Here is a 23,181-nt window from a genome sequence, read left to right as displayed (position 1 = left end):
TGTATCTTACTGCGGGGAAGTGGCGTGAACTTCAGGGTACTACGCCCTCCAGAACACTGTTGCCTGAACACTATGCGCGCAGAGAGGGCCCGGCGAGCTCGCGAGCATCCGCGCAGATCAGCACCTGGGTCGATAAACGCAACGCAGGACGGCGCACAACCGCACAACGGACCCCTAAGGTTTAAAGACCCTAGCCTCGGGCGGGGACTCACCTGCCTCCTGAGTGGGGAAGATGTGCGGCCCCCGGCTGCCTCTGAGGGAGCGTCCCTGCAAATCCCTCACCGCGTCACTGGACACCACCGGGGCGGTGAAGAAGGACCCGTGAGGACGCAGCGCGTTTGCTCGGTCGCCTAGGTGTCGGAGCTGCAGCTCCACGGATCCCTCAGGTACTCCTCAGCGGCCCGTGCGTGCGCGCGCTCTCCCACCTCGTCGCTTAGCAACCTGCGAAGCCGTCCAGTCTTCTCTACACGTCAATTCCTCCCGCCCCTGCAGACTCTGAATAGTTTTAAAAAAGATTTTGTTTCCGGGTCGAACCGGCTTTACTCAGCGGAAGGTCTCTTTACCTCCCACGTTTACCCTTGAGGGGAGGATAAAGTCTTAGCAGCTTACGGGACAGCGCTGGAGCTAAGGGTTCTGTCTCTCCACCCTCGAGTTACACGCTTCTCCCCTCTCGCCAATTGCTGGGCGCCATCCGGCAGGTCCTTTCCTCCTGAGCCCAAATCCTCCGCTCGTCGCAGTCCTCCAATCACAGCGGCCCGCCCTCGGGGACTACTTTGCAATCGGCGAAGAGCGCAAGGAGCAGGGCGTGAGAAGACCCTCTGACCTCGGGAAGTGTAGTTCAACACTCGAAGGAAATGCATTGGAGATTGCGCCAGAATTAGGGCTGCTTAAACTACAGTTCCCAGAGGGCTCCGCGGTCGGGAGCCGAGCCTTTTCTTTCCAACACCACTCGCCTTTTCCGAGTCGGTTCCGCGATAGAGGTGACCCGACTCCCTGAAGCTCTTTTTGTAGGTGCAGAAAAGTGTCCGCGCAGTTCCCAATCATGGTGAGTGTGGGCCCCTGCATGCTGCCCACTTCCGGCCTTCGTGCCCGTGTGTGGAGTTTCTTGCGTTTGAAGGACTATTGGGGGAAGGCTGTGCAAGGGATTGTCCTTCGCGCCCTTTGGAAAGCCCCGACTCATCTTCTGGAGACTGTCGCAGGGACCCGGTAATTGGGAAGGGGTTGATTTACAGCTGGGGGTTCTTAGAAGGACTTTAGAGACATCGCTGTCCTTGGAGAGGCGCGATCTCAGTCCTTCTGCATGTTGGGGGTACAGAATACGAAGGTGCGGATTTTCTGCAAAGCACGGTATACGGGTTTGATAAGGACGATAAGGTTTGAAATGGGAGGGGGTGTTGGACCCTAACCTCTTTTTCTCCTCTTAAGCCCACAGTGTTTTTAAGGGCTTTTGTCACAAAGCCCTTGAAAGCAGAAGGCCCTCACTGCAAAGGTAGGGCTTACCAGATGCTCGGGATTGCGATCTACGTTTTTGGGACAAGTGTTTCCGCCATATCTAATTTCACGAAATGTTATTTAAAACCTGTTCATTGATCTCCTTTTGTCGTACCTGGACATGTTGCAGTGACGGCGCCCCTAGCCAAATAATTAGTGCATTTTTTTTTTTACTGATCTGTGTGTTAGGAATTCTAGAACCACCACTTTTAAATGTTACACAATTAAACCATCGTGTCATGAAGCTTTGGATACCAAGATATAGATATCTTGTCTCTGCTGAAAGGGAGAAGGGAGGTTGGTGAGGCTACTGACGTAGGAATAATAAGCTTGCTGTTTGAAGGTGACATTTGACGTCAAACTGAGAGAAATTGCTTCAGTACTTGTATTTGAAACTGTTTTTCCTCTGTTATTTCAAAATACTAAAATGAGTGGGGAATGTGGGGAAATAGTTGAAGGAATTGGAACATTTCCAGAACCTGAAAAGACATGTTTTCAGGGCAAGGGAATTACTTCTTCCATCTTCATAATGGAGCCAGTGGGGACAGCTTCTAATTCTCAGTAAGTGTTAAACCTAGGTTTCCTACTTATTTTGTCAGATAACATAATTAGTCATTTAAATGATGGTTTCAGTGGTTTCTGACCTAGTAATCTTAGCAAGAAAGCAGAGGTACTTATTATTACGTCAGAGAACCTCAGACGTAATAATTTTAAAACTGGATGGAACCTTTAAAAAAAAAGTCTTGACCATCTTAAAATTGAGTTTATTGAAACCCAAAAAGAATGTGATTTGCTCAAGGTCATACAACAGTTTGCCCCCAAGGAGCTCACATACTTTCCGTTTTACCATATTGTATCATTCAGACACATATCAAGTCATTCTGAAAATTTATTTTTAGTTGCTGACATTCTGGGTGAAGATACAAGCTCATACTGCAAATACAAACTAAACTATGTATCAGCATTTATATTACTTGATGGTTTTACAATGAGAATATTGTAATTCTATAATTGGAAGGGAATTTGGAAATTATTTCCTCTAATCTTAAAACATAACCTGGTGAGGTCAAATGATTTTCCCAAGGTCACAGAAAGCTCCTGGGCCCCCATTCTTGCTTTGTTTTTCTACACAGTATATCAAGCCAGGCCTCACCCCAGGAAGGTCACTCCAGCATCAAATAATGTCCATGAGGAAGACCCTCCTGCCAGGTTGCTGAAACTGATGGCAAATTCTCACATGACTCAATCTCCTTGCCTCCTCAGGAGAGTGTGTGAACAATCACTGAGTTAGAAAAGAGCCATCTTTTGTAAGCTATTAAAATAAGGTTTTTTTCAAGGAGTCATTTCTTTCCTTGTGTCCATAGGGAATGACAAGCAAGAATAAACTGTATGAAGGAATCTGAATACTGTTTGTCTTTTATATTACAGAAATATATATAAATGAGAAAGTAAAAAGGAACACATGGGTCTTTCTGTAGAATAACAGAAGGAACACTTAAATTCAAGCTTTACAACTGAGACTTAAACACATGCCCAAGACAGAGCCTGTATCTGCACGAAGGTCATTAGTGCCCTGCCAAGAGCAAAGACATTCCTTCCTTGGATCTTGGCAGACTGCCCAGATATCTAAGCAAAGAATAGTAACCTATCTTCACACTGTAACATTGTGAAAATGACAGTGGGAATCTCCCACCCTCCTGCTTTTCAACTGCAACATTGCAAAGAGCAGACAGAACCAAATAGGCATTTCTTTCCTGTTTCATCACCAGACATTCGACACTAGGCTTCATACTACTCTTAAGATGGAATCACCTACCTGTGAAAATAATTTGCTCAATCATAGAGAAGAAGGAAACTGCTAAGGTGGAATTCGTGCCCGTTCATTAGTTGCCCACAATCCCTTCACTAGGGACTGTGGTACTTTGAACCCATTTTTTTAGTAGCTAAAATAAATGCCTAAAATTGACTGTTCTTTTCTAAGCATCTACCTGACTTTCTGGGAGGTTAAGCTTTACAGATAGTAATGTTTACTTTTCCCTTCATTGCTTATCATAGCTTGCTTTCATTGAAGTATAATGTGTTTATGCTTTTCTTAACTCTTACTTTCCTTCATTCAACAAATCTTTGTTGAATGCTATATGGGAGTGCAAATTTGAGTCAGAGGCAGACTGTTCTCCTGGAAGTTATACAGTCTAGTGGAGAGTAACAGCCACAGGCTACAAGAGTCCTTAGCGGAAAAACCTGAGACCTATAATTATAGTGCTTGCTACATTACTGTTCTTACTGCCTTGTATGTTAACTCTCTCAATCCTTATGACTACCTTATTTGTTAGGTAGCTGCTATTATTATCTCCATTTTATTATGGAGAAACAATACAGTAACTTGCTCAAGAACATACAGCTGAGTTGAGGAGTCAGGATTTGAACCAGAAAGTCTGGCCCTAGAGGCCATCTCTTTAACTGTCACACTGTACTGCCTCTCTAGCCCCCTATTTTTAAAAAATTGGCTTATCCTCTTGTTTCTTATGGTTCACTAATGGAGTCTCTGGCCTAAAATAATACAAGTTATGTAATAAAAGAAGACTTTAATTAGAACTACTGGCATAAATAATTTTGCTAACCATAGCTGGAACTATTGTCATTATTTCCAGCCTTTTCAATGCAAGTATATTTGAATAAAACAATTTTTAAAGCATTTTGGGTTTGCTTCCAAACAATTATTTTACATTTCCAAGGCTTTGATAGTAATTTTACAAGATCCGGCAAATATTTGAGCTTTAGCAAATGTTTGAGTTCTTAACTACATGCCAGGCATTGTTCTAGGCAGCTGGGATACAACAGTAAATAAAGTAGACAAAGCCCCTGTCCTTAAAGAGCTTGCATTCTAAAGAGGGAGGGGGAATCATTTCTTCCTCTATTTCTTTTTCCTCACCTGCTATACTTCAAGGAAGGAAGGGAAAATGACAGAATTTGAAACATGTAAAGATCATGTGATAGAAAATAAATATATACAATGACAGTGCTCTTTATAAACCTGAAGTCTATTTGGGAACATAAATATGTATTGTATTAAAATTGGATTATTAGAGGAATTACCATATTTTGTACATTTAGAGATATTAAAGCATAGGGGGAAAGTTGGTGAAGAGTATGGGCAAGAGACCCAGAAGGTCAGGAAGAAACTCTCCATAGTTTTTTCCCTTTTTCTCCACTCTCACCCTGGTCACCTCTCCGAAGAAGAAACACATACATAGTCTGCTGTGTTCAGATGCATTTCTCTACAACAGTTGACACTTTCCTGAGACTTTTCTTCCTCTGAATTCTATGGGTACCAGATTGCTAAGTGCTGCTGACCTCCAGAGGTTAGGGATTGAAGGTTAGAAGGAACTTTTCAGGTCATAGTCTCCTTCTATCCTAGAAGCATGACCCCTCTCTAAGAGGGAATTCTAAATATAAAGAAATCTAATCCTCTGTCCCCAGTCACTTCAGCCACTTCTCTAGTGTGGGTAACTATAGAGGTGATACAGAGTGGAAGTACATTTATCCAGCATCGTCAGAGAAAGGAACAATTCCCTTGATTGAATTTTTCCATCTAATTAAACTTACACACTAAGTTTCCAGGCATTTTTGTGCAGCTCTTTTTAATAGAAATATTTCTATCTTTTTAATTCTCTGAACTTAATTTATTTTTTATTTATTTATTTTTTTATTAATTTATTTATTTTTTTTGCGGTACGCGGGCCTCTCACTGTTGTGGCCTCTCCCGTTGCGGAAGCACAGGCTCCGGACGCGCAGGCTCAGCGGCCATGGCTCACGGGCCCAGCCGCTCCACGGCATGTGGGATCTTCCCGGACCGGGGCACGAACCCGCGTCCCCTGCATCAGCAGGCGGATTCTCAACCACTGCTCCACCAGGGAAGCCCTAACTTATTTTTAATGACTCAGGGTCGTCACTTTGAATTATTTGTATATATTTTTTGTCCATATGTTCATATTTTATTCAGGGTCTATAAGATTACTTCCATCTATTATAACCAATATGTTCTTTGTACTTTTTCCCCTTCCTCCCCTTTAATATTAATTTTCCCTTAAAATCAGGTTGTCAACTGTTACCACACGTTGCTACTGTTATTTATTACTTAATGCTAAATTTTTTTACAATCCAGGTATTAACATTTTTTCATTTTTCTTTCTCGTTAAATAAATATAGGCTTATTTTTCTTCCTCCAGGTAGTTAAGTTGAATCACGATTAACTTTCTGGCTCCTTCTAAATGGAAATTTTTAACCGCTATTACTCCTCTTCCTGGTGTGAAGGATTCTTTTCAGCAGAAGGGGGTGGGGAATTTGCATAAGAGGATTTGTAAGGTTCTAGTGGCCGCCAGGGTTTGTATCATCACATAATGCACATCAACATCGTTAGGCATATTTTAGTGGTAAAATATCCTAAAAAAATGGATAAGATTTTGTAAGTAAATCCAAGATAGCAGGGAGAGTTAAATAACACCACATAAATATGCAGCCAAAGGACACGTTCCAGAAGTTGCTTTGTGCATGCTGTGTTTACTGGGACAAGTCTGGGATAACCGTCTTCTACTAAGCCAGATGCGAAGAATCTTTAAAATTTTACATTAGCTTTTAAAGTATGTGGTTGTCTTATTATAGAGAAAATTCTGAATATCTTTAGGGTAAAATAGAATTTTTTAATAAGTTGTTAATGGGTCTCTTTCATTACAGTCTGAACCAATCCGAGTCCTTGTGACTGGAGCAGCTGGTCAAATTGCTTATTCACTGCTATACAGTATTGGAAATGGATCTGTCTTCGGTAAAGACCAGGTAGGGGCAAGTGTCTGTAAATCTTAAGTAAAAGTAAAAACATTTTCAATAAAACGCTGTATTTAGTTGCAAAGAAATGTTTAAATGGTAAAGGAATGGATAATCCCAAGGAATGTACTAGGCATATGGCTATAAGTGGAATCTGGTAGCTTATTTATATGCACCCCTCTGGGCATTGAAAATGCTTTGCAAATTAGAACTATTCCACCTACTGTTAAGTTGACTTGGTGCAGCCAGCAGGTATCATAATGACAGTAACTGTTGGGGAGAGTCACATGGGAGAGAAAGTTACTGAATCAGCACTTTCTTGTTCATAAATGGTCTTAAGACCCAAAAGAGTTGGACAGGCACATAGGCTTCCCAGTTTGAAGCAGGCACCCCCATTCCAGCAGGTGTGATTAATGTACACTAAAATCCTTTTGTACAGTATTCATTTATCCATTCTCTTCACCCATGGATATCAAGTTCTTCCTTCATGCCAGATACTGTGCTTAGCTTTCTGTGAACTGAAATTAGATATACAGCCATCAACAACAAGAGCAAGGTGTGGCATGTCACTTCAACTTGATATTTCTTCCATGTACTCCTTTAAAATTCAGTAATGGTGATTCCTCTTACTGTGTCTGTTAGCAAACCATTGCTGGTTTTATAGCATTCCTTTTTAAAGGACACCTGATGTTAGACACCTGACTTCCTAAAATAATTATGACTAATTAATGGGAATTATACACACCAATTAGCCAAAACTCTGTGAAAGGACTTTTTCTGTGACTAAATGACATAACCTACACTGACAGATGCTGTCCTTGCTATTTATTTGGCAGCCTATCATTCTCGTGCTGTTGGATATTACTCCCATGATGGGTGTCCTGGATGGTGTCCTGATGGAGCTGCAAGACTGTGCCCTTCCCCTCCTGAAAGGTGAGTTGGGGATTGGAGGAGAAAGGGATTTTATAGCACTTTACATCTTTAAAAAAACAGATTTTAGAGTTTTGTTAACTGACCTCTCAATTAGAAATTATTTCATTAAAAAGTTTTTGTTTTTTGAACTACAACTACTTGTTAAGATATATACCAAGAATAAATAAAGGTAAAAGTGTGAAATAACCTGTATAAGATAAAAGATTATACTTTTTTCCCAACATGCCTATATGTAATTTATTTTACCAATTAAGTATAATATTGCAGAAGAGTTATCCACCTGAGATTGTCCACACTGTGTTATTATTTAAAGTCTATTTAAATAGTAATAGTAATGGCCTGTAATGGAGAACTTTTTCAACTCTAAATGATGTTTTCCAGAACCATATGCTGCTTGGGGACTAGAAATTGGTTGGTCCCCATATATAGTCCCACCCCATCTGCCAGTTGTCAGGTTAAGATATAATATAAATTGCTCTAATCATATACTACATGGTTTGAGAAAGCCTACAGGAGTTCTGCTAAGAGCCTTTGAGACTCAATGAACAAGTAACAAATGTAAGACAGAAGTCCTAAATTTGGTTGAAAGGTTCATTAAAATATTAGGTCAGGTTTTAAACTAATTTGAATATTTTTCTTTAGTTATACTTTCATCATCTTTTTTGGGGGTGGGAGGGTAAGGATTAATTAATAATACTTTCAAAGAGGATTGCACAAATCAAAAATGTAAACATGCCCAAGAGGAACAATGCTCAGAATTCATATATCTGTTCAATAAACATTTAGTAGAAGGGGTACTCTGCCCTCTCAATCATTTGGTTGCTTAGTTATGTAAGAGAATGCATTACCCTGTCCAAGCTATTCTGCTGGCTCCCTTTCCTCACCCACTGTTTCCAAATCAACCTCCTCTGTTGCTTTTTCCATTTTTATTCCCTTCTCTACAGAGTTCTCTCTGCTCTCTGTAGTGGGCCAAGGTTGCAGTTGGCTTGTCCTTGGTCAGCTATGAATATGATGGGAAGGGAAGGTTCAGCAGATAAGGGTGCATGGCTGGGAAGAAGATGGATGTTTTTTCGCCAGCTGGTGCTCTTATGTATACTTATTTGGGGACTTACAGAAGCCTGACTGACACAAGTTCCTGGTCTAAAAATTTATCAGTGACAACACTGTATCCTGATTATCTTAGTACCTTTGGGCTGCTATAACAAAAATATCATAGACTGAGTGGTTTATAAACAAAAGAAATTATTTCTTACAGTTCTGGAGGCTGGGAAGTCAGAAATCAAAGCGCCAGTAGATTGGGTGTCTGGTGAGAGCCCAATTCCTGGTTCACAGACAGCCATCTTCTCACTGTGTCCTTACATGGCAAAAGGGGTGAGGGAGCTCTCTGAGGCCTCTTCTGTAAGGGCACTAATCCCAATTCATGAGGGCTCCCCCTCATGACCTAATCACTTCCCAAAGGACCTACTTCCTAATACTATCACACTGGGAATTAAGTTTCAACATATGAATTTTATGTGGACACATTCAGTCTATAGCACATGGCCTTTTTAATACAGTCACCCAAAGAAAGTCATGATATATAGCTGATGCTTCAACAACTCAGGGCTTAGTGGTGCCAATCTTCCCTGCAGTGGAAAATCAGAGTACAATTTATAGTTGGCCCTCTGTTCACGGATCCTTTGTATCCACTGGTTCAACCAACCTCAGATTGTACAGTACTGTAGTATTTACTGTGGGAAAAAAATCCACATATAACTGGTCCTGAACAGTTCAAACCTGTGTTATTCAAGGGTCAACTGTATGTTCTTCAATCAAAAAACAGGTGGTGTATTGGACTGACACTGTAGCATAGTGGTTGAAATCTGGACCAATCTTGACTTATAGCTCCACTCCTTTTTTTTTTTTTTTTTTTTTTTGCGGTGCGCGGGCCTCTCACTGTCATGGCCTCTCCCGTTGCGGAGCACAGGCTCCGGACGCGCAGGCTCAGCGGCCATGGCTCACGGGCCCAGCCGGTCCGCGGCATGTGGGATCCTCCCAGACCGGAGCGCGAACCCGCATCTCCTGCATCGGCAGGTGGACTCTCAACCACTGCGCCACCAGGGAAGGCCCCCACTCCTTTTTGATAGGCAGCTAATTAATCTCTTTAAGCCTCAATGTCTTTATGTGTAAAATGTTAAAATTAAATTTGACAAAAGAAATCTCTTAGTGTTATTCCTTGCAAAAACTTCTCAATAAGCATTGTTTTAATTTGATTGATATCTTAGAATTAAAGTAATTATAACTTAAAAGGTGAATTAGTTTCTCTTTTGTGTTATCTGTGGTAATTAATGTGAATAATTAATGTTGCCTTGAAAGTTACCTTGCATCATTATAAAAGATAAAAGCTACAGAGTTTTGAAATTAAGATAATTATTGAAATAGGAAAAGCAAAATAAATGTATTGACATTTCTGCTGATGTTATGGTTGTTGAATTAACATATTGCCTTTCTTTTGTTAGGCCCCTAAAACTTTGATCAATGTGATTTGTAAAAGTAAACATTTGCTACAAAGTGAAAGAGTTACTGGGTAGATTCAGTATGAAAAAGAAAGCCTCAGACTGTGGCGTTTAAGTAGCTCTGCATATTTATTGCCATGTTCACAGATGTCATCGCAACAGATAAAGAAGAGATTGCCTTCAAAGACCTGGATGTGGCCATTCTTGTGGGCTCCATGCCAAGAAGGGATGGCATGGAGAGGAAAGATTTACTCAAAGCAAATGTGAAAATCTTCAAATGCCAGGGTGCAGCCTTGGACAAATATGCCAAGAAGTCAGTTAAGGTGACCAATGCAGTATTTTATTGCGTTTTTCATTATCAGCATTTGAAACTTCTGCTTTCAACATTTAAGTGAAAATGAAAGTATTTGCCTTTTTTTTTTTCCCAGTGCTATGCGAGGGTTAGTAAATACAGATACAGAGTTTTGCTCGATTAGCCCTCCCTTTCTGGGTTTTGTTCATGTAGTGTAGAAATCTGTATTCTGAGGGGCTCAAAAATATTCTGCATATTACCATGACATGGAGATTTAATATTAGTGTGTAAACCTATAGAGAAGGCACAGAACTTTCTGGTGCCTTTTAGCTGTGTGGGACTATTTGTACAGACATTTGGATTTGTGTTTGTGATTGTGAAGGTAGATGGCTATAAGCTGTGTTTGTTCTTAGTCACAGGAGGTAGGGGCTTCTGAATGCTCACTTTTTCTCAGTCCAGAGGAATTTCGATATGTTCGTCTCTTGAGGAGCTGAGTCAGTATGACTTCCTATTCTGTCTCTTTGTGTTCAACCTATTTATTTTTGTTTCTAAATTTGTGTTATTATTACAGTAAAGCCTCCTTTTACCAATTAAGTATCAGTTACCTAGAACTTAATTGTCATAGCAAAAGGGCTTGCTAGTTAGAGATTTTTCTGATTTTGATACACTTTTTCCACCCAATTCTGAATTCAAAGAAAGGTAAAAGAAAATTTTATAAGGTTTTTTAATGTTGCCATTAATAATGTTCTCTCTTTTATAATACTTCATAGACACCTGAATTTTTGCCTTCTGCAAACTTTATTTCAAATAGTTAACTTTTCTTTTCTGTAGTCATTAACAGAAAATAATCGAAATGAATTGGGTAGGAATCCCCAGGTCTCTTAGTAAAAAAAATTACAAGGTTGCTTGGAGTTGTAGTACTGCTTGCATAGTAATTGCCTCTCAGCCAAAAGTGTCTTCCTTGGGGGAAATACACACCAACACCGGAGTAGTTAGGGATAGCGGAGTATCATATCTACAGCTTGCTCTCAAATAGGGCAAAAAAAAGGCTAAGGGCAGAGTGTGTGTGTGTGTGTGTGTGTGTGTGTGTGTGTGTGTGTGTGTGTGTGGAGCGTGCACACATGCACAGAAAGTGAAAGAGATGGGGCAAATTGGAGAATCTGGGTACAAGTAATGCAGGAGTTAGTCTTTGTAATATGCTTACAGCTTTTCTGTAAGTTTGATATAATTTCACAGTAAGTTTTTTTTATCATTTTAAGACTTGTAAAAAATGTTCATGTATACATTTTCCTATGCTGTATTGTAATTCACTGCATCCTATACCTACCCCCTCAAAAAAAAAAAAAAAAAAGCCTGAAGTGCTTTCTCCTACAGATTGATTCAATGGGTGTGAAATGGTGGGACCTGGTATTTTATCAACTAACCCAGTTAATTCTTAGGATTAGGCAAGACTGAGAAACACTTTTCATTCATAAAGGCAAATCATTATCCTAAAGTAAACTTCTCATGTAGAATTTCTTTCTTGGACTACTTTTATAAGAAGGAAAACTTTTATGATTGAATAGAACTCTGAGATAGAGCCCTAGGTTACTAGTTTTTTATGGCAACTAGATAAATGCTGCCTCTGTTTTGGCAGAAAACAAAATGACTTGTGTACATAACAGTGGTTTTAGTAAATGTTTTCAGTAGTTGCACCAAATACTAACAAGGGGGGAAAGTTACTAGAACGGAGGATAGAAACCTACTAGAAACTAGAAAGTGTAATAACTATACATATTTAGCTCACACAAACTTGTTATGAAGGCTATGTGTTACATGTCAGTCATATTCTAAGTTGGTTTAGTTAATCAGTTATGGTCTGTAGCTCTGCTGTGCCTCACATACATCCTAGGTTATTGTGGTGGGAAACCCGGCCAATACCAACTGCCTGACTGCCTCCAAGTCGGCACCGTCCATCCCCAAGGAGAACTTCAGTTGCTTGACTCGTTTGGATCACAACCGAGCTAAAGCTCAGGTAAGAAAGATGCCCTTTCAAATCTTATGAATGTTCAACTTTAAACCCTTTTTCTCTCACTTTTAAAGTAGCTAAATCATAGTTTGTGCTTTTTTCTTGTTGTTTTGTTTTAGTAGGAAGCTATTCCAATTTGTTAGGACATCTTTAAATCTAATCTCCTAAAGCAGCTGAACTTTGTACTTAATTTTCTCAACTATATTTCATTTCCTAACTTTAATTACATATCATTGCTAATGTCCTCTTAGTACAGTGGTTAAAAATTAGTCATTGGGCTTCCCTGGTGGCGCAGTGGTTGAGAGTTCGCCTGCCCCAGTCTGGGAAGATCCCACATGCCGCGGAGCGGCTGGGCCCGTGAGCCATGGCTGCTGAGCCTGCGTGTCTGGAGCCTGTGTTCCGCAACCAGAGAGGCCACGACAGTGAGAGGCCCGTATACCACCAAAAAAAAAAAGAGGGAGAGATAACCAAGGTTTGAGAAGAGTCACACCTCAGAAATCTCTCAGTTAATTTAGAAGGTCTTTGGATAACAAGCTTAAATTGCAAATATTTCCTGAGGGGCTTTGGGCTGTGAGCTGGGTCTTTGCCCCTGTTATTTAGCCAGTGTCCAGGGGCTGGGAAGAAATGGGAGTTTGTTTGAATGCCTGGAGGCAGGAGATTGGGGTACTGTAGAACAGTTATGAAGGAAAAGATGATCATCATAGTTGTTGCATCTGTGGACTCTGGATTACCAGATGGCAATTCACTTAGTTACAACAGGAAAAAACAGGTAAAATGATGACACTGACAAATTTCCATCTTTGCTGTCTGACCTGAGGCCTTGGTGGAGGCAGGCTTTGGAAAATTCTGCTTCCAGAAGTACAGCTAAATAATACTTTGTCCCAGGGCCTGCAACAGTTTTCCTTGCGGGGTGAAAGTCTGAGTGAGGAAAGAAGGAGCCATCTCATCATACTTTGACTTTGGCACGTGTTCCAGCATGCCAGTCTGGTACAGTGAATGCTGTTAGAAGTTTCCTCCTCCTGTAGAGGCTATTAATCCAGTGAGAAAAGTAACAAACCCAAAGATTAATTTTTCTTACATGAATGGATACTAGTCTTACATAATTTATTTTGGAAATCAGAACTCCTAGCTACCTAGTGACTGTTTATCACCTGCAGAAATCCCCTGTGTATTTGCAGAGCAGAGCTATGTATGTTGTCTGTTGACCAGGTAATTTGGCAATGAAACCAGTTAGGTGGTATCAGAAAGACAAAAATTACTAGAGCTGGAGAATGAATCAAAAACTGTTTAACAGATCTGTGTGACAGACATGAAAGTGTCTGAAGGAGCAGGGAACTGCTAGCCTGGGTACATGGTAGTTTAGACTAGCTCTGACATGCGTGATATTCTCAGAAACTATATATGCTGGGTGCAAAGTACTGGCCTTTGCTATCCAGACAGAAGTGGATTAGCTCAGGAGATCTAAAGAATAAGAGGAGGTGGCCAATAGGACACAGGAAGTAAGGGGAGCCTCCTGTAGGGAGGATAGGCCTGCAGGCAGTTTGTCCTCACTGTACTTTGGAGCAGCTGAAACTGACATTCAGCAGAGTTATGGTTTCTAAGTTCTTGATAATATACATCTTGGCTCACTTACCCCAGTATAAATATTCCTTTTTCTCAATGATGCTGGCTAAATATAAGTGAGGACAGTTCTTTGCAAGTCCTTTCAGGTCATGGCACACACAGAAAATGGTACTCATTGCACAGCACACCACTCTACCCCAACCACTAAGCAGATCAGTAGCTGGGTACCCCAGAAACCAACCATCCAACTAATTTGTGAAGACTGATATGGTAGTTAATAGTCCTAATACTTGCAGAACTCTAAATAAAGCAGGGTTTAGATCAGAAGTGATTTTAAATGTCAGGAACAAAGAATTTTAAGTTATTTTTTAAAACTTTTTGAGAACTTAAGAAATGAGTCTCGACTTGTTTTAAGGGTCAGTGAAAGTAAGCACAACTTGCTTCTTACTTGACTGAATAAATTACTGTGAAGATGAGTCAAGGCATTGCAAACATTTTAGGTAATGGCTTTTTTAATCTTCATTCTTTTTGGTTGGTTGGTTGTCATTTTATTTTTTACTCTTTAATTTGGAATAATTATAGACTTAGAAGAAGTTGCAGAAATAGTACAGAGAATCCCATGTACCCATCACCCACTTCCCCCAGTGGTGACATCTTACATAACTATAGAGAATTATCAAAACTAGGAAATTGACTAGCAGTTTTTGTATGTCTTTATGGATGATCCTATGACATTTAATCATATTTATAGATTACCATAACCACCATAGTTTCAAGAAACAGAACTGTACCATCACTCACAAAAGAAGTCCTATTCATGTTGCCTCTTTATAGTTACACACGCCCTCTCCTTTCCTAAACTCTGACAACCATTTATTTGTCTGTTCTCCAACTCTGTACTTTCGTCATTTTGAGAATGTTTTAAAAATAGAATTGTGCAGTAAGTAACCTTTTGACACTGTTTTTTTTTCCACTAAGTTTAATGCCTTTAATATCCATCCAAGTTGTTACATGTATCAGTAGTTCATTCCTTTTTATTGTTATTCCATTTATTTATTTAATTGTATGAATATACCACAGTTGGTGTTGGAGGATGGAGGGAACAAAAAGTGCCCACCAAACTGAGAATGTATTTTGAGACCTTAAAATGGGGCAGGCAGCTCCATATAACCAATGGATCAGTTTATTATAGGGTAACTTACTCATAGGGTGGGATCAGGATCAGGTGGACAATGATCCAGAAGCATTTGCAGCTGCACTTCATACCACAGAGGGACGGTGGGGACGATTCTATAGGGTATGGGGGTAGGTGCTCTGAAACAGGACATGCATTTCTAAGTTAAGATTTTTGAATGGATAACTAGTCTTCTGGGTGCCAGGAATATGTCAAGGAAGGTTTTCATCATTGTTTGGGGACCAGCAGAGCATAAAGGCTACCTGGTCCTAATGCTTATTGAACAGTATCTATTAACTACAAAGCCCTTGATGTGATTCACTTCACAGGTCAGTTTTAAAGGATAGAAGAAACTGTAAGGGCCCGAGATGGCGTCAGTTATGCTAATAGCCATACTTTGTTTAACCATTCTTGAAGGACTTTTGAGCTGTTTCCAGTTTGGGGCTATTGGTATCCTTGTTTTTAAAATTTCTTTAAAATATCAGAGTGTATTCCCTTTGCTATATGGTGAATACACAACCAGAGCTTTGATGCAGTGTTGCTGTTATTTATGTGTGCAAAAGCTGTGGATTCTGGTACAACTATTTTTTTCTCTCATTTTAACATAAAGGAAGAAAAATCACTCACAATGTCACCCTAATACATCAGCTTTTAAAAATTGTTTTCCAAAACCTTCTCTTCTAGATCATTATAAATTCTGCTATCTAATTAGGAACAAATTACAGGCATACATTAGAGATATTGTGGGCTTGGTTCCAGACTACTGCAATAAAGCAAATATCAGAATAAAGCAAGTCAATGAATTTTTTGGTTTCCCAGTGCATATAAAAGTTGTATTTGTACTGTAGTCTATTAAGTATGCAATAGCATTATGTCTAAAAAATATATACATACCTTAATTTAAAAAGGCTTTATTGCTAAAAGAAAAACAAATGCTAACCATCATCTGAGCTTTCAGCAAGTCCTAATCTTTTTGCTTACTGGGTGGGGTCTTGGTGATGCTGTTGACTGATCAGGGTGGTGGTTGCTGAAGGCTGGGGTGCCTGTGGCATTTTCTTAAAATAAGACCACAGTGAAGTTCACCATGTTGATTGACTCTTCCTTTCACAAATGATTTCTCTGTAGCATACAATGCTGTGTGATAGCATTTTATCCAGAGTACAACTAATTTCAAAATTGGGAGTTAAACCTCTCAAACCCTGCCACTGCTTTATCAACTAAGTTTATATAATATTCTAAATCCTTTTTTGTCGTTTCAACAATCTTCACAGCATCTTCACTGGGAGTAGATTCCATCTCAAGAAACTACTTTCTTCACTCATCGTAAGAAGCAATTCCTCATGCATTAAAGTTTTATCATGAGATTGCAGCAATTCAGTCCCATATTCAAGCTCCACTTCTAGTTCTAGTTCTCTTGCTATTTCCACCATATCTGCAGTTACTTCCTCCAATGAATGTTGGCAGTTTGCCCTCTTCCCAGGAATCACAAATGTTCTTAATGGCATCTCAAATGATGAATCCTTTCCAGAAGGTTTTCAATTGACTTTGCCCAGATCCATAAGAGGAATCACTATCTCTGGAAGCTATAGCCTTACAGAAAATGTATTTCTTAAGTCATAAGACTTGAAAGTCAAAAGGAGTCCTTGGTCCATGGGCTGAAGAATGGATGTCGTGTTAGCAGGCACATTATCCATCAGAGCTCTTCGTGACCAGGTGCGTGGTCAATGAGCAGTAATATTTTGAAGGGAATCTTTGTTTCTGAGCACTGGGTTTCAACAGTGAATACTTCAACAAGTTTAAAATATTCAGCAAACCATGTTGTCAACAGATATGGTGTCATACAGGGTTTGTTGTGCCATTGATGGAACTCAGGCAGAGTAGATTTAGCAGAATTGTTAACAGCCCTAGAATTCTCAGAATGGTAAGTGAGCATTGGCTTCAGCTGAAAGTCACCAGCTGCGTTAGCCCCTAACAAGAGAGTCAGCCTGTCCTTTGAAGCTTTGAAGCCTTGAAGCCAGGCATTGACTTCTCCCCCATAGCTTTGAAGATCCTAGATGACATCTTTTTCCAATAGAAGGCTGTTATCTACATTGAAAATCTGTTCCTTAGTGTAGCCACCTTCATTAATTATCTTAGCTAGATCTTCTGCATAACTTGCTGCAGCCTCTATATCAGCACTTGCTGCTTCACCTTGTACTTTTATGTTGTGAAGACAGTATCTCTCCTTAAACCTCATGAACCAACCTCTGCTAGCTTCAAACTTTTCTTCTGTAGCTTCCTCACCTCTCTCAACCTTCACAGAATTGAAGAGAGTTAGAGTCTTGCTCTGGATTAGGCTTTGGCTTAAGGGAATGTTGTGGCTGGTTTGATCATCTATCCAGACCATTAAAACTTTCTCCATATCAGCAATAAGACTGTTTCACTTTCTTATCATTCGTGTATTCACTGGAGTAGCACTTTTAATTTCTTTTAAGAACTTTTCCTTTGCATTCACAACTTGGCTGTTTGGCCTAGCTTTCAGCTTATCTTGCTTTCAGCCTTCCTCACTAAACTTAATTATTTCTAGCTTTTGATTTAAAGTGAGGGATGTGCAACTCTTCCATTCATTTGAAGACTTAGAGGCCACTGTAGGGTTATTAAGTGGCCTAAATTTAGTATTGTTTGTGTCTCAGGGAATAGGGAGACCCAAAGGAGAGGGAGAAAGAAAGGGGAACAGCTAGTCAGTGGAGCAGTCAGAACACACACAACGTTTATTGATAAGTTCACTGTTATATGTGAGCAGGGTTCATGGCACCCCAAAACAATTACAGTAGTAACATCAAGGGTCATTGATCACAGATCACCATAACAAATATAATAATAATGAGAAAGTTTGAAATACTGTGAAAATTACCAAAATGTGACACAGACATGAAGTGAGCAAATGCTGTTGGAAAAGTGGTGCTGGTAGACTTGCTCAACACAAGGTTGCCACAAACCTTCAATTTGCAAAAACAAAAAAAAAGTATCTGTGAAGTGCAATAAAGTAAAGCACAATAAGAGGAGGTATGCCTGTATATATCCAACTAACCATAATTTCTTTTCTGCACATTACCTTATCAAGTGATTAACAAAATAAGCAAGCTGATTTTATTTAGATCTTTCAAAACATAACTTTAATCCTTTCTGGTACCACTGTACTATGTAACATAATTGATGTTCATGTGACTACAAGGCATGCAGGATCCTGAAGTGCTTTCTGAACCTACAGCTAGAGATTGTTACTTCTGTTACAATTTTAGTACTATATATATTTTGTATCTAAACTCTTAACTTCAGTTTTCTAATCTATAAAATGAGGACAGCCATACTTTGGTATTTGAGTCCCTTCCAACTCCAAAATTTTATATTTAGGATTATTTGAAAATTACTTAATTTATATAGGTATAGATTAAAAGCTTCACCTAAATATGGAGAAAGTATCTAAATACCTGATTGGTCAGAAATGCTGAGGCGTCATCTCCAAGTATTAACAACAAAGCAAAGGTCACATTTATGTATTCAAGAATATTAACCTCTTGCTTGGTGTTTTATATTTCATAAATCTACAATACAGATAAGTCATTCATAAACTGTAAGATGATCCTTACTCTTAAGCATTTTACTTAAATATTGTACCCTATAATGTTTCAGGCTCAGTGTTTGTTTACACTATTAAACTCTTTGGGGAAACTACCAAGTGATAAAATTTGTGGGTTTTGTTTGTTTCCAAATCAAAGTAACTCTTGTGTTCCCTTGAAGTTTCAGAGGCTTTTTATCTTAAGGACATTTGTCAAACGGGTCACAATTTGAAATTTTAAAAAAAAATTTGTCTAAGTAATATATTTGTTTTCTATTGAACTAGATTGCTCTTAAACTTGGTGTGATTTCTGATGATGTAAAGAATGTCATCATCTGGGGAAACCATTCCTCAACTCAGTATCCAGATGTCAACCATGCCAAGGTGAAACTGCAAGGAAAGGAAGTTGGTGTTTATGAAGCTCTGAAAGATGACAGCTGGCTCAAGGGAGAATTCATCACGGTGAGAAAAATCCGGGAGCTCTTTTCACAGCCAAGCATCAAGAACTCTTGAGAGACACACCACATTACTGACCTCACTGTGTCCCCAAGGGGTGGTAGGAGGAAACTCAAGGACAGCAGGCCTCTGATGAGTGCATATTTTCTTTGGGGGTCATACTAAGGCAGTCATAATCCAATCTGATCTATTGTGTAGCAGTCAAGATTGATTGTTAAAGTGGGAAAAACGAAATACCCTCTAGTCATCCAGCTAACTTATAGAGATCTGTTTCTTTGTATGAATTGTGGTAAAACTTTCTGTGCAGGTTTTTAGTTTTCACTTTTCAGGAAGACTGGTGCTTCTAAGTGAAATAGGTTAGTAAGGTCAACATGCGGTAGTTGAGTGATTTTGGAGGGGACACATTAAGCTATGGTTTCAGCCTTTCACCCCAGGAATAACACTGCTGTCTCTTCCTGCCCTACCCAGACTGTGCAGCAGCGCGGTGCTGCTGTCATCAAGGCTCGAAAACTGTCCAGTGCAATGTCTGCTGCGAAAGCCATCTGTGACCACGTCAGAGACATCTGGTTTGGAACCCCAGAGGTAAGAACTCAGTGAATTGCACAGGCCACTCTTTTATTTTTGTCCTTTCATGCTATAATGTAAAAAAAAAAAAAAAAACATAGCCTTGCAGTCAGGCCAGTTAGGTTCATATTCCACCTCAGCTACTGACTAGCTGAGTAACTTGGGAAAGTTGCATAACCTTTCTGAGCTGTTTTATCATCTTTTACATGGCATCTAACTCACAGGGTTGTGAGGGTAATGAGATGAAATATGGAAAGCACCTAGCCCACATGGTAGAGGTGACTTTTTTTTTTTTTCTTAAAACCTATATTGGGCCTAAAACTTTTAGGGGAAAACATAGGCAGAACACTGTGACATAAATCACAGCAAGATCCTTTTTGACCCACCTCCTAGAGAAATGGAAATAAAAACAAAAATAAACAAATTTTTAAAAATTTTTGCACAGCAAAGGAAACCATAAGACGAAAAGACAACCCTCAGAATGGGAGAAAATATTTGCAAACGAAGCAACTAACAAAGGATTAACCTCCAAAATACACAAGCAGCTCATGAAGCTCAATATCAAAAAAAACCAAACAACCCAATCTAAAAGTGGGCAGAAGACCTAACTAGACATTTCTCCAGAGAAGATATACAGATTGCCAACAAACACATGAAAGAATGCTCAACCTCACTAATCATTAGAGAAATGCAAATCAAAACTACAATGAGGTATCACCTCACACCAGTCAGAATGACCATCACCAAAAAATCTACAAACAATAAATGCTGGAGAGGGTGTGGAGAAAAGGGAACCCTCTTGCACTGTTGGTGGGAAAGTAAATTTCTACAGCCACTATGGAGAATGTATGGAGGTTCCTTAAAAAACTAAAAATAGGGCTTCCCTGGTGGCGCAGTGGTTGAGAGTCCACCTGCCGATGCAGGGGACACGGGTTCGTGCCCCAGTCCGGGAAGATCCCACATGATGCGGAGCGGCTGGGCCCGTGAGCCATGGCCACTGAGCCTGCACATCCGGAGCCTGTGCTCCGCAATAGGAGAGGCCACAACGGTGAGAGGCCGGCGTACCGCAAAAAAAAAAAAAAACTAAAAATAGAACTACCATACAATCCAGCAGTCCCACTACTGGGCATATACCCTGAGAAAACCATAATTCAAAAAGAGTCATGTACCACAATGTTCCTTGCAGCTCTATTTACAATAGCCAGGACATGGAAGCAACCTAAGTGTCCATCAACAGATGAATGGGTAAAGAAGATGTGGCACATATATACAATGGAATATTACTCAGCCATATAAAGAAACAAAATTGAGTTATTTGTAGTGAGGTGGATGAACCTAGAGTCTATCATACAGAGTGAAGTAAGTCAGAAAGAGAAAAATATCATATGCTAACACATATATATGGAATCTAAAAAAAAATGGTTCTGAAGAACCTAGGGGCAGGACAGGAATAAAGATGCAGATGTAGAGAATGGACTTGAGGACACGGGGAGGGGAAAGCATAAGTTGGGACGAACTGAGAGAGTAACATGGACATATATACACTACCAAATGTAAAATAGATAGCTAGTGGGAAGCAGCTGCATAGCACAGGGAGATGAGCTCAGTGCTTTGTGACCACCTAGAGGGGTGGCATAAGGAGGGTGGGAGGGAGACGCAAGAGAGGGAGGGGATATGGCGCTATACGTATGCATATAGCTGATTCACTTTGTTATAAAGCAGAAACTAACACAACATTGTAAAGCTATTATACTCCAATAAAGATGTTAAAAAAATAAAAAAACTATATTGGGCCATAACTTCCTCATTTATAAAATGAGAGTTATGTTTCTCTAGCCTACTTCACACATAGATTGGAAGAGTGGAACAAGATAATAACCATGAAATTTGCCTGTTTGTGGAAGTGCCTGATAATGGTCCCTTACATGTGGTAATGAAGTTATGCACATAGTAAGAACGTGTCACCTGGTTTAATTTTGTTAGTTCATGTGTCAGTTGGTATGTAAACTAATCCCTTAGCACCATGAGAATGTAAAACATTGTTATTTGTTATTTTCAGGGAGAGTTTGTTTCCATGGGCATCATCTCTGATGGTAACTCCTACGGTATTCCTGATGATTTGCTTTACTCATTCCCTGTTACAATCAAGGTAAGGTATTTTGGGTTATTTTCCTCTGTCCTCTCCTGGGAAAGCAGTTGTGTGTTTTTATTAATAATGGTATAATTTAGTCTAGAAAGTTGTTCCTTTACTAAATTAGACATTTTTCTCAGCTTTAAAATCATGCTAAGCACAACTTGAGGTCACTAAAAGGTTGAAATTAACCTGGAAGGCAAGTTGCAACTCTCCCCACTAGACACCTTTTGTTATTATGCTTCTAATATTGGATATCTACAAATATTCTATTACTTCTAAATGAAGCAATGGTTCTAAGTATTGTTGCTCTGTATTATAACTGTACTAAAGTCAGTCTTTTTTATGTTTGCTGATTAAAGCCTGATTTAAAGATTTTTTTCTAGATTCAATGAGTTTCAGATTCAAGTGTTGAGTTTTCATCAGAATTATCTTTTAAGATCTGGATTTTGATTTGCTTCTTTAGAATCACACTTTAAAACATAATTCTCTAGATTAAGTTCAAACTAAGTTGTTACTTGCTGGAACATCAATTCTAGTTTAATGATAAATCTCTTGGGACTTCCCTGGTGGTTCAGTGGTTAAGACATCACCTTCCAGTGCAGGGGGTGTGGGTTGGATCCTTGGTTGGGGAGCTAAGATCCCACATGCCTCACAACCAAAAAAACCAAAGCATAAAATAGAAGCAATATTGTAACAAATTCAATAAAGACTTTAAAAGTGGTCCACATCAAAAAAATCTTTAAAAAAAATTATAAATCCCTTATTTGCAATTATTTTCCAACAGGATAAGACCTGGAAGGTTGTTGAAGGTCTCCCTATTAATGATTTCTCACGTGAGAAGATGGATCTTACTGCAAAAGAACTGGCAGAAGAAAAAGAAACTGCGTTTGAATTTCTTGCCTCTGCCTGACTAGACAATCCTTTACGTGTTACTAAATGCCCCAAAGCTGAAGAATCTAAATGTCGTCTTTGACTCGAGCACCAAATAATAATAATGCTATACTTAAATTACTTGTGGAAAAACAACACACTTTAAAGATTGTGTGCTTCTTGGTACAGATTTGTGAAAGTTCTTCATCATGCTGTTAGTGCCGCATTCTAAAATAAATATATATTCAAATGAAGGTGATTCAGATTCTAATTTCTAGATAACATTTTGTTTCTATTCAGAAAACAATCTTGCAAGTTTCCCAGCTTGCCTAAGGGGTTATGATTTTCTTTTAAATACACAGAAAGAAAAGATAGAAAATGTTACAAGGTAAAGCATAATTCTCATATTTAAATAGGATAGGAATATCCACCTCGTGAATCAATCTACTCTGGAATATGATTTTAAACATTACCTACATTAAGCAATTAAACACATCATATACTTTAAATCTTAATTTATGCTCTGTGGATAATTTGCTTTTAACATTAGCTGTTAAATAGGTTGCAGATAATACTCTGTTAACAGTTTAAATCAGTTTAAATATTAGAACCATCATTTTCATGACAGAAGAGAAAGGTAGTTAGTCTTCCCTTGAGGTATTCCTCTATAGCAGACAAGGATTCATTTACACTCCATAACTGGTAAATGCCACTGAAATTTATGCTAGTAGGAATATTCTTAATCTAAGTGTATTACTGGAAACATGCTGTTTGAAAAAACT

The 23,181-nt window shown here is 39.2% G+C and overlaps 2 protein-coding genes across 11 annotated transcripts in view; one reads left to right on the top strand and one right to left on the bottom strand.

The window, feature by feature from the left end:
• The window catches only part of WDPCP (WD repeat containing planar cell polarity effector), a 437,730-nt gene extending 436,970 nt beyond the window's left edge, over nt 1-760 (bottom strand). For all 9 annotated transcript variants that reach the window (XM_067007522.1, XM_067007524.1, XM_067007520.1 and 6 more), the window contains exons 1-2: nt 610-760; nt 213-495 (exon numbers count right to left, since the gene is read on the bottom strand). The gene's annotated coding sequence lies outside the window, so the exon portion shown is untranslated. The remainder of the gene's footprint in view (nt 1-212; nt 496-609) is intronic.
• MDH1 (malate dehydrogenase 1) lies at nt 67-22,653 on the top strand. Of its 2 annotated transcripts, none has more exons than XM_059079607.2 (9): nt 67-1,045; nt 6,226-6,324; nt 7,149-7,245; nt 9,888-10,063; nt 11,924-12,046; nt 18,661-18,837; nt 19,300-19,413; nt 21,455-21,544; nt 22,314-22,653. In XM_059079607.2, the coding sequence occupies exons 1-9, from the start codon at nt 1,043-1,045 to the stop codon at nt 22,437-22,439; spliced, it is 1,005 nt and encodes a 334-aa protein (XP_058935590.1). In that variant the 5' UTR covers nt 67-1,042; the 3' UTR covers nt 22,440-22,653. The 2 variants fall into 2 exon arrangements, with proteins under 2 accessions (XP_058935590.1, XP_066863631.1); XM_067007530.1 differs by having other exon boundaries at nt 922-1,206.
• The last annotated feature ends 528 nt before the right edge of the window (nt 22,654-23,181 follow it).

Source organism: Kogia breviceps, chromosome 11 (assembly GCF_026419965.1).
Source record: "Kogia breviceps isolate mKogBre1 chromosome 11, mKogBre1 haplotype 1, whole genome shotgun sequence".
NCBI classification, from domain to species: domain Eukaryota; kingdom Metazoa; phylum Chordata; class Mammalia; order Artiodactyla; family Physeteridae; genus Kogia; species Kogia breviceps.
The sequence above is the reverse complement of the archived record's forward strand: the minus strand, read 5'-3'. Positions and strand labels throughout refer to the sequence as shown.